At 42.1% G+C, this 14955-nt stretch overlaps 1 protein-coding gene across 7 annotated transcripts in view; it reads left to right on the top strand.

The window, feature by feature from the left end:
- Positions 1 to 14955, top strand: part of ATF7 (activating transcription factor 7) — a 109697-nt gene that overhangs the window by 68136 nt on the left and 26606 nt on the right. For all 7 annotated transcript variants that reach the window (XR_002830958.1, XR_002830957.1, XR_002830956.1 and 4 more), the window contains exons 3-4: positions 8574 to 8670; positions 12821 to 12939. Coding sequence is in view for 4 of the 7 variants with exons in the window: in XM_014461784.2 (XP_014317270.1) it covers positions 8574 to 8670; positions 12821 to 12939 (216 nt within the window). In the remaining 3 variants the exon portion in view is untranslated. The remainder of the gene's footprint in view (positions 1 to 8573; positions 8671 to 12820; positions 12940 to 14955) is intronic.

Below are 14955 nucleotides of genomic sequence, written 5' to 3'. Positions count from 1 at the left end.
ATGACCCGGCTTCTGGCTGAAGAAAACCCCCCCCCTGTGGAAGTCCCCCCCCCCCCAGGGGGGCAACTCCTGCGTTGAGCATCTGCCCCTGGTGGTCAGTGTGCATCATAGCGACCGGTCGTTCCTAGTTGTTCTGCTGTTAGGGTCAATTTGCATATTACCCTTTTATTATACAGGATTATTAACTATTCCCTGTACTGTATACTACATCCCCATGACTTATTTGTACCTCTTGATCCCCTTCACTATTTTTGCCCATCCCTCTGCTCTCTTTCATATTTTGATCTGGGTTCTAATTAGCCAGGCATCTATATATATAAAAGCCAAGCGACCGGAATGACCGGTCACTATGATGCGCACTGTGGCCGGCCAGTCAACCTCCTGCAGCCCCTCCCCCCGGCCAGCCCAGCCCCCAGTCAGCTCCCCCACCCCCATCGGGGGTGCGGCCGGCCAACCTCCTGCATCCCCTCCACCCCCATCGGCCAGCCCGATCGGGGTGGGCTGGCTGGACCCTAGCCATACACAAATTCATGCACCGGACCTCTAGTGTACTTATATAAAATTTTGTTGATGCCCTAGCCAGTTTTGCTCAGTGGATAGAGCGTCGGCCTGCGGACTGAAGGGTCCCGGGTTCGATTCCGGCCAAGGGCACATGCCCGGGTTGTGGGCTCGATCCTCAGTCAGTGGTGTGCAGTAGGCAGCCAATCAATGATTCTCTCTCATCATTGATGTTTCTATCTCTCCCTCTTCCTTCCTCTCTGAAATCAATAAAGAAATATATTTTAAAAATTTTTTGTTGATTTGTATTTTATATGTAATACATCAATTTTTAAAAATTAAAAATCTTAAGACTTTATTCATTGAGATGTATTCCTGATTTACAGTTCTTACCATCCTTGTTCTTCAAGCCATTCCTAACTTTTTTTAAAAATATTTTTTTATTGATTTCAGAGAGGAAGGGAGAGAGATAGAAACATCAATGATGAGAGAGAATCATTGATCGGCTGCCTCCTGCATGCCCCCAACTGGGGATTGAGCCCACAATCTAGGCATATGCCCCTGACCGGAATCGAACCTGCAACCCTTCAGTCCGCAGTCTCATGCTCTAACCACTGAGCCAAACCAGCTAGAGCCATTCCTAACTCTTTACTTAACTCTGTTCATTTAGTCAGTTTGCTGGTAGGTAGGATTCCAGATTCTTCTATCACAGAAGGACGAATGAAAATGAAACTTCCTAGAAATGGAAGGTGGTTTGACTAAAGATCTGCCATGGAAAATTGTTTTTGTTGTTGTTATTTGTTAATCCTCACCGAAGGATATTTCTTTCCATTGATTTTTTTTTAATCCTTATCTGAGGATATTTTTCCCATTGATTTAAGAGAGAGTAGAAGGTGGGGGAGGTAAGGAGAGAGTGAGGGAGAGAAAAATTGATGTGGAGAGACTCATCGATCAATTGCCTTCCACATGTGCCCCGACCACGGCCGGGGATCAAACATGCAACCCATGTGATAATGTCACATGCATGTGAGATTTTCTGCATACCTCCCCCGTGACATACCAGCACTCCCATGATAAGAAGGAAGACAAGATACTCATTTTGGCCGAAACCGGTTTGGCTCAGTGGATAGAGCGTCGGCCTGAAAGGTCCCAGGTTCGATTCCGGTCAAGGGCATGTACCTGGGTTGCGGGCACATCCCCAGGGGGAGATGTGCAGGAGGCACCTGATCGATGTTTCTAACTCTCTATCTCTCTCCCTTCTCTCTGTAAAAAATCAATAAAAAATATATTAAAAAAAAAAAGATACTCATTTTGTCTAAGCTGAGAGTGATACTGTCTACTATTTTCATAGCATTTACGTTAAAATTGTGTGTTCCTGGATTTATCAGTGATCTATAAAAGTACATTTTAAACATTTTTTTAAAAATGTGCAACCCAGGTACATGCCCTTCACTGGGAATCAAACCTGTGACCTTTCAGTGCGCTGGCCAACACTCTAACCACTGAGCACACTGGCCAGGGCATGCCATGGAAAATCCTATCTAATAAAGAGGGAATATGCTAACTGACCCTCATGCTGTCGCAAAGATGGTGGCGCCCACAGCCAATAAGGAGGGAATATGCTAATTGACTGCCCTGTCCTCAAAGATGGCAGCACCCACAGCCAATAAGGAGGAAATATGTTAATTGACTGCCCCGCCCCCAAATATGGCGGTGCCCACAGCCACAAGATGGTGGCGCCCAGTCCCCTCAGCCCTGCCAGGGCGGCAGGTGGGCAGCAAGGCCGGGCCTGCCTCCGGAGACCCCCAGTCCCCTCAGCCCCCCAGCCACCCAGGGCCAGCCCGAGGCGCAGGCAAGCCTTGGATGGCAGCTGCGTAGCCGCCCAGGGCCGCCCGAGGCTCAGGTAACCAGGGCCGGCAGAGGCTTGTGCTGCCGGCAGTGGCAACAGCAGAGGTGTGATGGGGCATTGCCTTCCCCTGATCGCCGAGTCACCTCCCGCCCCTGAGGGTTCCCGGACTGTGAGAGGGGGCAGGCTGGGCTGAGGGACCCTGACTCCAGTGCATGAATTTTCATGCACCGGGACTCTAGTTGTTAATAAAAAACTATACTTTCCCTGCTCTGGTTCAGTTGGTTGGGTGTCATCCTATGCAGCAAGAGGTTGTTGGTTCAATTCCCTGACAGCAGTTTAATTTCCTGTTGGTGCATGTCGGTGTTGTGGTCTCAATCCTCAGTGTGGGGCATGCAGGAGGCAGCCTATGGTCTTGCACTCTCGCTTTGATGTTTCTCTCTCCCCCTCTCCCTTCCTCTCTCTCCAAAAATCAATAAACTGTTCTTTAAAAAAAAAAAAGAGTATACTTTCCCTGCCCATTCTGCAACTAACACCAGTTTTCAGATTGACTTCCTCATAGCCCTGATATTCCATTTTATGCTTAACATTTCTTAAACTAAGAAAATCTCTTTTCTCACTAATTTTTTTCTCCATTGGGGTGTGAAAATCTGAAGTAGCCATAGTTGTTTTGATTTACTTCTTCTGTTTTATCTCTTTGTTACTAACAAGGCAGTACATGAGAATTTCATTTAATCTGTTCTTCTCCCAATTATAGTGCCTTCTGTCTCCATCTTCCTAATTTCCCTAAGTATTTGCAGATCTTGTAATACATCAGCCATTTTATAAAGTGAGGTTGGAAGTTTTCTGCCTGTTTTTTTCTTTCCAAGATTTAGATCCAAAAACATGTGTTGGCAGTTTGGCGAGGATAACGAAAAAACAGCCTTTTTTTATTGTTGTTTCTTTCTTCCTTTCCCTGTTACCCTGTAGCAGGGTTTCTCAACAGAGACACAATTGATATTTTGAGTCAGATAATTTGTTTTGGTGAGCTGTCCTATGCATTGTAGAATATTTATCAGTATCCCAGGCCTCTACCCTCTAGAAATCAGTAGTATCTCCCCACTTGTGACAAGCAAAAATGTCCCCAACCATTGCCAAATGTCCCCTGGGGGTGAAGTTGCCCCTGGTTGAGAGCCAGTGCCATCCTATATAATAAAAGGCTAATATGCAAATCGACCGAACGGCAGAACGACCAGTCGCTGTGATGCGCACTGACCACCAGGGGGCAGGCGCTCAACGCAGGAGCTGCCCCCTGGTGGTCAGTGTGCTCCCACAGGGGGAGCACTGCTCAGCCAGAAGCCGGGCTCGCCAGTGGGCTCACAGCTGGCGAGCTCAGTGGCGGTGGAGGGAACCTCTCCCACTTCCGCAGCAGCGCTTAGGACCCCTCAGGAGATGTCCGCCAAGGGGCCCGGACTGCAAGGGGGCACAGGTTGGGCTGTGGGACACCCACTCCCCCCCCCCCAAGAGCACAGATGTCGTGCACCGGGCCTCTAGTATAATATAAATAGCATTTAGGGAAAATGAGATTAGGGGGAAAGATTCAAGATTGGCATAAAATTAAAATTCCTATCAGATCTCTGAGCATATTATTTAGATCAGAGCTGTTTCAAAAGAAGTAAAATGCAAGCCACATATGCAATTTTAAATTTTCTAGAAGCCACATTAAAAAGTAGAAGTAAGCCCTAGCCAGTTTGGCTCAGTGGATAGAGCATCGGCAGGTGGACCCGAAGGGTCCCAGGTTCGATTCCAATCAAGGGCACGTACCTTGGTAGCAGGCTCCTCCCTGGCCTGGGCCCTGTTCTGGGCCCATGCAAAGCAACCAATCTATGTGTTTCTCTCACATCAATATTTCTCTCTATCTTTCCCTCTCTTCCACTCCCTCTAAAAATCAATGGAAACATATCCTCAGGTGAGGATTAACAAACAAAAAGATTCTATTCTTGTGTTACTATATAAATCTTCTCTCAAGGCACATAAACTGCCTTCTCCTGATTCTGTGTGACTCAAATTCTTCAGTCCTCATTTTGAATGATGCCCACCTTCTGTGTCTTGGAAATTTCTACACATTTACTGAAAATTATCATTGTTTGCCCTACAACCAGAATTCCCTGAGTGGCTCTTTGCCAAAACCTTAGTCATAGGTAAAACCAAACAACAAAGGAAGACCCATTAACAAGGGTATTAACAAATGGGACAGCTAGATTTTTAAATAGCTAATAATTCAAAAAAGGAAATTTTGGGGAGAGCTCCTCCACTCATTTTAATTCAATAGAATAATCTATATTTTAAAAAACCAAAATTTTCATCACCTAATAATTTTAGGTATTTTGAGAATTTGCTTACAGAGGGATAGTTTCCTAGGCGTGCAGTTCAAGACTAATCTAGAGAATCATTAAGAATTAACTCTTAATACATGAGAGGGAATATAAGGAACAATGGAATAATGGCCAAATTGACATTCACTTTGATAAATAGCTTTATTTTTTTTAATATATATATATATTGATTTTAGAGAGGAAGGGAGAGGGATAGAGAGATAGAAACATCAATGATGAGAGAGAATCATTGATTGGCTGCCTCTCGCATGTCCCCCACTGGGGATCGAGCCTGCAACCCAGGCATGTGCCCTTGGCCAGAATCGAACCTGGGACCCTTCTGTCCACAGGCCAACACTCTATCCACTGAGCCAAACCGGCTAGGGCGATAAAAAGCTTAAGTAAACTTTTATTCTCCACTTCCTACTCTAGCCATACAAGAATTGTGTTAGAAATATCAAAGAGCCCTGGCAGAATAGCTCAGCTGGTTAGAGCAACATCCAGATACCCCAAGATTGTAGGTTCGGTTCCCAGTCAGGGCACATACAAGAATGAACCAATAAATGCATAAATAAGTGGAACAACAAATCTGTGTTTCTCTTTCTATTTCTGTCTCTCTAAAATAGATTTTTTTAAAAAAATTTTTAAATAGAAAGAAATAGAGAGAGAGATGACTGAAGCCCTGCCTTGTAAAATTCAGCCCATTTGGCTCCTCTTCCTCTGAAGTACACCACCTGCTGTAATCAGGGATTCTTAACTTCTGTGGTGTCATGACCCCCATTGGGAGTTTGGTGAAGCCCATGGACCCCTTCTCAAAATCATGTTTTAAAATTAATAAAGTATAATACATAGGATTACAAAGGAAACCAATTATTTTGAAATATAGTTGTCAAAAAAGTTTTTTTTAATATTTTATAATGTAATATATATGCTTTTTTATTGATCCATTACGGTAAATAGCAAGTTCTAATGGTAGTTCTTGTGACTATCATAATTTCAAAGTAGTGATGAGTATAAAGGACATTTTGAGATTTTTAATAGCTGTAATGTGATATGAAAATATGTGTGATTGCTATTATGAATTAGGCATGTTAGATTTCAGTTAGAGTTTAGTGAGAATTAAGATGGAATTTTTTTTCCTATCCATTTTCACAGTTATCAAACCCTCTGACATTCTAATGGTGGGAGTTCTCTTCAGCCACTTTTAGTTCTCTTCAGCCCCAACTTTTGATTTGGGGAAAAATAAATAGCTCAATAGGGAAAAGGATGTCATAGAAGGGAGCGAGGGTGCAACAAAGAGGAACAAGAGCTAGAGGACAAACAAAACAAGTCAGGACTGTGCAGCAAAGTTGTAACAGAAGGGGAGTTGCTTTTTAAAATATTAAACAATCCTAACCAGAGCAAAGCCTGATGGAGGTTTAAAATCTTTCTGTCAGCTCAGTTTTGAGCAAACTATATTTCTGATAATAGAAAAATCCTTTCTGTTTGAAAGTTAGTCTTCTAGATTCTAGAACATTGTGCAGAATTTTCCAAGCTACCTACATGAAATTTTCTTGAAGAATTTATAAACATACTTTTGAAAAAGATTGTTGCAACATGTCCAGTGCATTTTGAAAATTTATACCCCTGTCTAATTCACTACTATTCTTTTCCCTCCAAAATGATGCTTTTTCTCCATTGTAGACTAGATTCTCCTCATTTCTTTTTACCAACCACTTGGCAGTCTCAGTGACTTGTTTAATCAACAAATATCAAACCCCTGGGTAACAGACTGTTATGCCTTCCTTTCTCACCCTACCCCATCCTTTTTTCCTTAAGGAAAAAGCTGTGTTGGAAAAAGTTCTTGCCTAGGGTTAACCAACTAGTAGAGAACATGAAAGCTCTTGGCTAAATTTCCCCACACTTGATTCACTGGAAACCACTAAGACATTCTTCTTTTGACTATTTTACTTCTTAGTTCTTCATACTTTTATTTTTTTTTTTATTTTTTTTTTAGAGCGAGAGGAAGGGGAAGGGAGGGAGAGAGAAACCAATGTTAGAGAGAAACATTGATCGGCTGCCTCCTGCACATCCCCTCCTGGGGATTGAGCCTGAAACCAGGCATGTGCCCTGACCGGGAATAGAACCAGTGACCTCTTGGTGCATGGGACAATGCTCAACCAACAATGCTCAACCAATGAGCCACACCGGCCTGGGCCTTCATACTTTTAATTGAAATTTCCCTTTGTCCTTCAGGCCTGTGGACTTTAGGTCTTAAGCTGGCTTTAGTTATGATAGGGGCTCAGAGAAAATTTGGGGTAAGCTACTTTCAGGTAAAATAAAGGAACTTAAACAGTTTAGTAATGCTTACTTGACTTGATAGTAGCCGGAATGGGGCCAACTCCTCTCTGTTTAGTTTACAAGCAAGAAGAGCTGTGGGGGCTCTGGTCGGGTAGCTCAGTTGGTTAGAGTCCTGATACGCCAAGATTGCAGGTTTGATCCCTGGTCAGGGCACATACAAGAATCAACCAATGAATGCATTCATAAGTGCAACAACAAAAATTGATATTTCTCTCTATATAGTTCTCCTTTCCTCTCTTTCTCTAAAATCAATTTAAAGAAGAAGAGCTGTGGAAAAGAGGGCTAAAGGTATAGTGTTTGGTGGGAAATAGATATTTCATGAAGCGAGTGAAAAGAGGGAACTAACCAATCATTTTTTTTAGAAACAGAAAGATAAATAGAAGCATTTTCAGAGCCTAGCTGGTGAAGGAACTGTGAAAAACTGCAGCGTCCACGCTGTTACGTGTTGTAGGTGTGTTTTAATGAAGGAACATGGCCAGCCAGCCTCAACAGGAATGTTGAGGGTATCAGTCTTTTGAATTACTGCTGTTCATCTGTTCTCTTCACCTCCCCCTTTTAAAGAACAGGTCCGAGCATCAATTATTGTCCAGTAACCCTGTCTTACTTAGTCATAAACTGAGGCAGACCTAGCCTCACCTTTTCATTGTCCTTTCACCCAAACCCCTAAATAAATAAAATCTCTACACCATCTTCTTTTCCCTTCCCCTCATCTTGCCTGCTGGCTTCTCCCTACCCTAACAATAAAAATTCTGCTTGCATTTTTATTCTGCCATTCCATAGCCAGCAGCATAGTACTGGCCCCTTTATGGCTCATGGAGCCCAGGCGGGCTGCCCAATGAGGGGAGACAGCATTTGGCCAATGGGGCTGGTGTGTGCCATTACCGCTGGCCATTGGGCCTCTGTCCTCTACAGCTCCATCCTGACTCATTAAAACCCTGAGCCAAATAGCTGGGCAGGCTCCTGCTGCAGCATTGTGGGGGCCAGGAAGTTAAATGGTTCTCCTAATCCTGCATAATTTATCTCCCTGTTAGCCCCCGCATAAATAGTCCATTTCAGCCCTACCATGGAGAGCTTAATTCTGAACTTCCTATTTTTGTGATGACCAGTGAGTGCCCAGCCTTTCCCTTCTCTCTTTATTATTATTATTAAAAATTATTTTCCCCTTGTTCACTATGAGTTTGCCTTAATGTGTTTTTTTTTTTTTTTTCATTTGAAGCCTCCTGCCTGGATCCCACTTTAGCAACAATCTGTCCATTTCTCTCATTTGGACCTAATATTACAGAGCAGTTGGCTACACTCTTCCCCTTCCTCTCTCCTCCCAGCTTTATAGTGCCTCTTTTTCTCCTCCCTATTTTCTCTTTTTAAATCTATCACCTCTCCTTTCTTATCACTTCCAGTTTTTTCCTCCTTTCCATTCCCTGTTCAAATCCCTCTTTCCAGCAACCAACCTTATCACAGGATGTTTGGTAGGACATTTTAAAAGGGCACTGAAGTGTTGTTGTTTTTTACACATCTCCATTTCTGTTTCGTTTCAGAGATTTACAAACGAGGACCACCTGGCAGTTCATAAACACAAGCATGAGATGACATTGAAATTTGGCCCAGCCCGAACTGACTCAGTCATCATTGCAGGTACTTTTTACTCCAGAAGCCACGTGCCTTGATATCACCAGACAGTTAAGATTAATACCAGGGACCAGATGTACTGGGAGCTATACTCCCCTTCTCCCATTAAGAACCCTTATGTGATCTGCATTAATCAGGAAAAAGGAACACTAAAAGCTCCCAAGTTTCTATTGTGCCCTCTACTCTCTATTTTTAATACAAGATTGGGTTCTTTGGTTTTTGAGGGTAGGTGTGTTAAGGTTTTATCTTAGCTTTTTTCAGTCTATTTCCTCCTTGCCTTCTTTTTATTAAGACTTTGGAAGATTTATAGACAGAAGATGCCTTTGACATTTCTCCCTACCCATAATGAAGGGGTGAACAAAAGCAGGGAAGCCGCCCTCGTCTGGCTGCTTCTCATCCACTGGGTGTCAGTTTTCCCCAAGCAGACAGATTGTCAGTTCGTAAATTCAGCTTCCCTTGTGAACCCAGACACCATTGAGGGCACATTTCCAAAGTTCAAACAAGACATTTGTCAATGGGACTTTTCTGTGCCAATTTGGGTGACCTGGAACCTCTCACTGGTTGTTTTAGAGTTTGTCTTGCTTACATATGCCATCTCTAGGGACCGTTCTCAGCAACCTCTCTCAAACCGTGCAGCAGCAGTTCTGTTGTGCCATTTTCAACTAGACAGGCATACAAACCAAAGTGGGCTTTTTCTTTCGATACCATGAGGGGGTTCTGAGTTAGCCTGAGTTAAGCAAGCTTACCTCAGTATTTAACCTCTCTCCATGCTTCTATACATGAAGAAAGGGATTTGCCCTTACAGATCTCCTATTTCTTATTGACTGAATATCTACTTTGCTAGGAGCTTGTAATTCCTGGAAAAGGACATGAGTGGATATCATTAATGATCCTTAAGAAAGCTCAGGGGAGCCCTGGCTGGATAGCTCAGTTGGTTAGAATGTTGTCCCAATATGCCAAAGTTTCGGGTTTGATCCCCAGTCAGGGCACTTACAAGAAGCAACCAATGAATGCATACATAAGTGGAACAACAAATTGATGTTTCTCTCTCTCTCTCTCTCTCTCTCTCTCTCTCTCTCTCTCTCTCTCTCATCAATAAATAAAAATGTAAATTTAAAAAAGAAGAAAGCTAGTGGAGGTTTTAGAGGAAAGAGTAACTATAGGATTTAACATATATTCAGGTAACATATTTAAATTTATTAAGTCAGGTCATGTATTCATGAAAATAATTTTAGTATTTGTAGTCTAATATAAGTGAATAATACAAACAATAAAAATACTAAGAGAATTAATATTAAATGGAATTAATCATAGACAGTTTATGAAAGAGGTAAATTTGAGGCAAGGTTATCAAGTTGGAGAGGTTATTAGGAATGGTGTAAACGCCTATGCTGAGTCTCTAGGAGTGGTGAGAAATTGATACAGGACAGTCCCAAGGAGAGAAAGTGATTTCTGTTATTTTTTGCATGCTGTTCTGGAATGCTCGTCCCGTTGCACATAACTTCAGCTATTCTGTCTAGGCTGCTAATTCTCATATCTGTGAATTATGACCTGGTGTCTCACATGTATTCCAATCCTAATTGAACAGTTGACTTGCTGGCTTTCTGTCATTCAAATCTTCATGTCAACGACCAAATTTATCTTTGTCCCCTAAACCAACTTCTTTTCCTTTGTTATTCAGTGATGATATTCTCAAAATTTTGAGTCGTTTTATTTTTCTCTTCAGATTCTCTCTGTTCTGTTCCATCCTGCTCTTCCTGCCACCACCCTCATTATGCTTGAATTCCTCCATAGTCTCCTAGCTGGTCTCTCTCTCCTTGACTACTCTCTCATTATAATCTATCTTCATTCTACTGAAAAGCCAATCTTCCTTAAATTCTTCTCCTCCGCGCAAAATCTATCATTATTTTCCCATTTTCTCTTACTTTAAGGCTATTCATACTTGGATTTTCAGACCTTCTATAACCTAGCCCCATGGTACCTGCCCAACTTTATATACAACTTATGTACCTAACATGATTATCCTTTGACCTAGACCTACCTTTTTCTCCTCATCTATACATGGTGCCCGCGTCCTGCCTCTCTCTGTGCCTTCACCCACCTTACCATCTAAAGCCATTCTTTAAGGCCCAACTCAAGTCGTGCTTCTAGAAACCTCCTAACTACTCTGTCATTAATTTATCTTTATTTAATTTCTGCAATAATTTTATTCTCTACTGCACATGATTTTTGTACACTATGATGTTATTTATGTATAATTGTTTTATTTCCTCATCTAGAAAGCATTCTCTTATTCTCTAGGGCAAGAGCCATGTTTTATATTTGGGCAAAACTCCTATATTCCTATTTCTCTTCTCCCCCAGATTTCTACACAAATGTATGCATGTAGCACCAAAAGTGAAAAAGTACTCAGTAAACACTTGTTGATTGCTTCAGAATTATCAGAGCAGGTTAAGGGTTTTCTTATACATTTTCTTATACATTGTTCAGAAATGGAAGAAGTTTGTATGGGCCTCAGATCAGAGATCCAAAGGCCCTCTTCTGCCATAGCCATGCCCTTAGCTGCCCCATCCTGGTTCACTTGAGTGGTAATTTTCTGTGTGTCCTTACTGAAGCGCTCTCTAAGCCTAAAGGATGATATTACCTCTACTCACCCGGGGATGGAGGGAAAGTGGCTTTATCGTTGGCCAACCAAAGCTGCCAGAGAAGCTTTTAAAACTATTTTGGGAGGTAGTGGTAACTTTTCCAAACACTCTGATTCAGAAGAGGTTTTGTTTAAAATTTTTGAAAATTATGTTGTTTCCATGGAATATCCCACTGGATTATTCCCAATCGATCATGCTAGAAGGAGCAATTTTAATACCAGGTGTCACTTCTTAAAATATTATTTAAACATTGTTCTATTTCTATCATTCAACCTAGTGGTTTGGGGTATGAGATGAATCCATGAGGTAACTATCATGTCAAGGAAAAATATCTAAAAGAGTTAGGATAAGGGAACAAGATTCAGCTGACCTAAGAGAAAAACTAGAAAAACAATGGGGAGAGAGAAGTTCAGATCTAAAATTCATGTTGCTTGGCCCTAGCTGGTTTGGCTCAGTGGATAGAGCATTGGCCTGCGGACTGAAGGGTCCGGTCGATTCTGGTCAAAGGCACATGCCTGGGTTGCAGGCTCGATCCCTAATAGGGAGCTTGCAGGAGGCAGCCGATCAATAATTTTCTCATCATTGATGTTTCTGTCTCTCTCTCCCTCTCCCTTCCTCTTTGAAATCAATAAAAATATTTTTTTTAAAAAAAAAACAGGTTTAAACATTTTTTTTAAATAAATAAATAAATAAAATTCAGGTTGCTTGAAAAGTTGCCATGGGTTACGGAGAGCCTTCCTCTTCCCAAGGGTAGAGAGGCACTGTGTTGAGGAAAGATTTGTGCAGCCCCTAAGAGGATATTTTGGCTGGCAAATCTAAATCCAAATATCCTGGTTTCCGGAATTTGCTCTGGGTCCAGGTTTTTGTTCTATTGTTTGCAGTTTCCTTTTCTAGCTCATGATCTTGCTGTCTTGTTCCCTCGCCCCTAGATCTGCCTGGAATGCCTTAAGAACGTAGCAGACCCTTACCTCAGGGTTAAATTTATTTTGTATGACCACTGAAAGGCAATGCACCATTTCTAATTTGGTAGCGTTAGCAAACAAACTCAACCACCTGAGCCTCGGTTTCTTCTCCTCATCAGATGTTAACATTCATCTGCTTATAACTGCTCAATTCAGACCTAGCAGGGAGTAAGTTTAAAGAGAAAATGTCGCTTAGCTATACTTGATTTTCAAATCTGGAGGTTTCACAAACTTCACCTGGGTGGGTGGTTTGGTTTTGTTTGGGGGTGAGGTAGGTAAAACCAGCCTCTGGGAGAAAGATGGTTACATGGATAGTCACACAACAAAACATTGTTCTGTCTTCCCTCTGCTGGCCTTGAGGCAACACAGCACAGACACCCTCTGGTGGCCTAGCACCAGCCTTCACCTACTGGAGATCCATGAAAGCAAATTCGCCCTAACACCGAGACTCTCTCCAAATAGAAGAATAAAATGTGCTCTCTACATACTCTCAAGTTTTAATTTTAGGTCAAAACTAAAATAGAATTTCCTTTCTTTTCATGTCTACAGATCAAACTCCTACTCCAACTAGATTCCTGAAGAACTGTGAGGAGGTGGGGCTCTTCAATGAACTAGCTAGCTCCTTTGAACATGAATTCAAGAAAGCTGCAGATGAGGATGAGAAAAAGGTAAGAGGCGGGACTTATACTGAAAAACTGGTGGTGTTTGAATCTAGGCTATTCTCATTGTGCCCTGGGATAATTTGTTTAATTGGTTAAAGCACAAAATTACAGGTTTGGTTCTATAGAAACAGAGAATACCCACTAATCCTAGTCAGCCACTCACGTCTTTTGGGGGTCTGTCTTCATGCCAGTTTCAGGGGCCTCCAACCTGCTCAGGTTGGTTATGTGGTCACCCAGTTATTTGATGGATTTTACCTGCTTATTCAGGTAGTGAATCTCAATGAAGTCAAACAAATGAAGGTCATTTTTTGTCAGTGGCCAGTTTGTGCAGTTCCAGTAGTGACTAATTCACTCTTTTTTCCCAGTGTAATGCACACACCATTGCATTCTGCCCAAACTTCCAGTCACTGAGATCTGGTTTCTTGAAGGATGATTCGGCCACCTAGTTGATTCTGCAGCTTCATCAGTTTCTCAGCATGTTCCGTCTCCTCATGAGATTGGTGAAGAAAATACTTGGCAAAGTTCTCCAAAGCCACAGCATCACAGTCAAAGTAGAAAGACATGGACAGATGGGTTTAGGAAGCATAGAGCTCCAGGCTGATCTGGCAGTTGATGGAGGCCTCCAAGTCCAGGTGGCAGTTCTAGCGCCTGCGAGGTGGGCACAGTCCTCATGGTGGGTGGCTGAGGAGAGGCAGATGTGTGGCATTGGAGCAGTGGGGGGGGGGGGGCCCTTGGGGCAGTCCCAGGGTGCTGTGAGGAGGTAGTGGAACGCTGGATCTGGGCAGCTGGCTGGGTTGGGGGTCAGTACTGGTTCCGTCCAAGCACTGTTGAAGCAGGAAACCACAGCAAGTCTCGGCGAAGACTGTTCTGCCTGTTTTCCTTTTTATGTATGGGTTGATTTGAGAAAGAGAGAGGGGTGAGAGAGAGAGACATCGAGACATCGATTTGTTGTCCCACATTTTTATGTATTCATTGGTTGATTCTTATATGTGCCCTAACTGGTGGGTCAAATCTGCAGCCTTGGCTATCAGGACGACACTCTAACCAACTTTTCTTAAAGAAGGATGTTCTTACTGCTTTCCAAAGGAGATCAACCAGAATGGTTGAAAGAACTAGAAATTATGTCACTTTGGGAATATTTACAGAAATAGAGGAAGTTTTGCTTGGAAAGAGAAGACAATGTGAACAAAAGTTCAGTCTTAAATATTTGAAGAGTTTTCATGTAAAAGAAGGGTTAAATTTATTTTGTATGGCTCAGAGGTACAAGTATGGCCAGCAGGTGGAAGCTGTCACCGAGTGCATTGAATTATATGTAGGTCATTTAGTGTCGATAACTGTGGAAAGGATTAAAATGCTGGAATACCATCGCATCTTCAGGTGCTGTGATTCTGATTTTAGACTTTATATTCCAAATCTCTAGAGAATCCTTCAATTTGGAAGACCAGAGGAAATAGTTCAGGAAACTGAGTCAAATAAAAATACTTCCCATGGTATAGGGATTTCAGGGAAAAGGTCAAAATTTATTCTACTTTAGAATTGAAATTCTGGGTTATTGGTCACTTTAAAATCAGGCATGTGTTCCCTAATAATTCAGAAAAATCCAATATATGATCTCAGAACATGTACACATTAACCACATGTATACTCCACAATTGCATGACAAAGTAAGACATGAAATCCCATCAGAATATAGCAAAGCCAGAATATAAGAAAAAATGTCCAGGAAAGCTGTTGCCTTCTGAGAGGGAATTGTACATGATTTTTCCATTCAGCTTAAATTGTACCAGTAAGAATGCAAGATAAAGTGTCCATATCACTGGAAGTCTTTATACATTCCATACCTTTCTATGAGTTTCTTCTCATGCTGCCTCCCTCAAACTGAAAGAAGGCAGTGGCATGTATTTGTAGTTCTACTTTCAAAAGGCAGAACTAACCTTCTCATTATTCTTTTTCTTTGGAGACACAGGTCTCTCTTTTTAAAAAATATGTTTTTATTGACTTTAGAGAGAGGAAGGAAGAGGG

Source organism: Myotis lucifugus, unplaced genomic scaffold (genome assembly GCF_000147115.1).
Source record: "Myotis lucifugus unplaced genomic scaffold, Myoluc2.0 scaffold_160, whole genome shotgun sequence".
Lineage (NCBI taxonomy): Eukaryota > Metazoa > Chordata > Mammalia > Chiroptera > Vespertilionidae > Myotis > Myotis lucifugus.
Note: the sequence above shows the minus strand (reverse complement) of the source record. Positions and strands in the feature narration are given on the sequence as shown.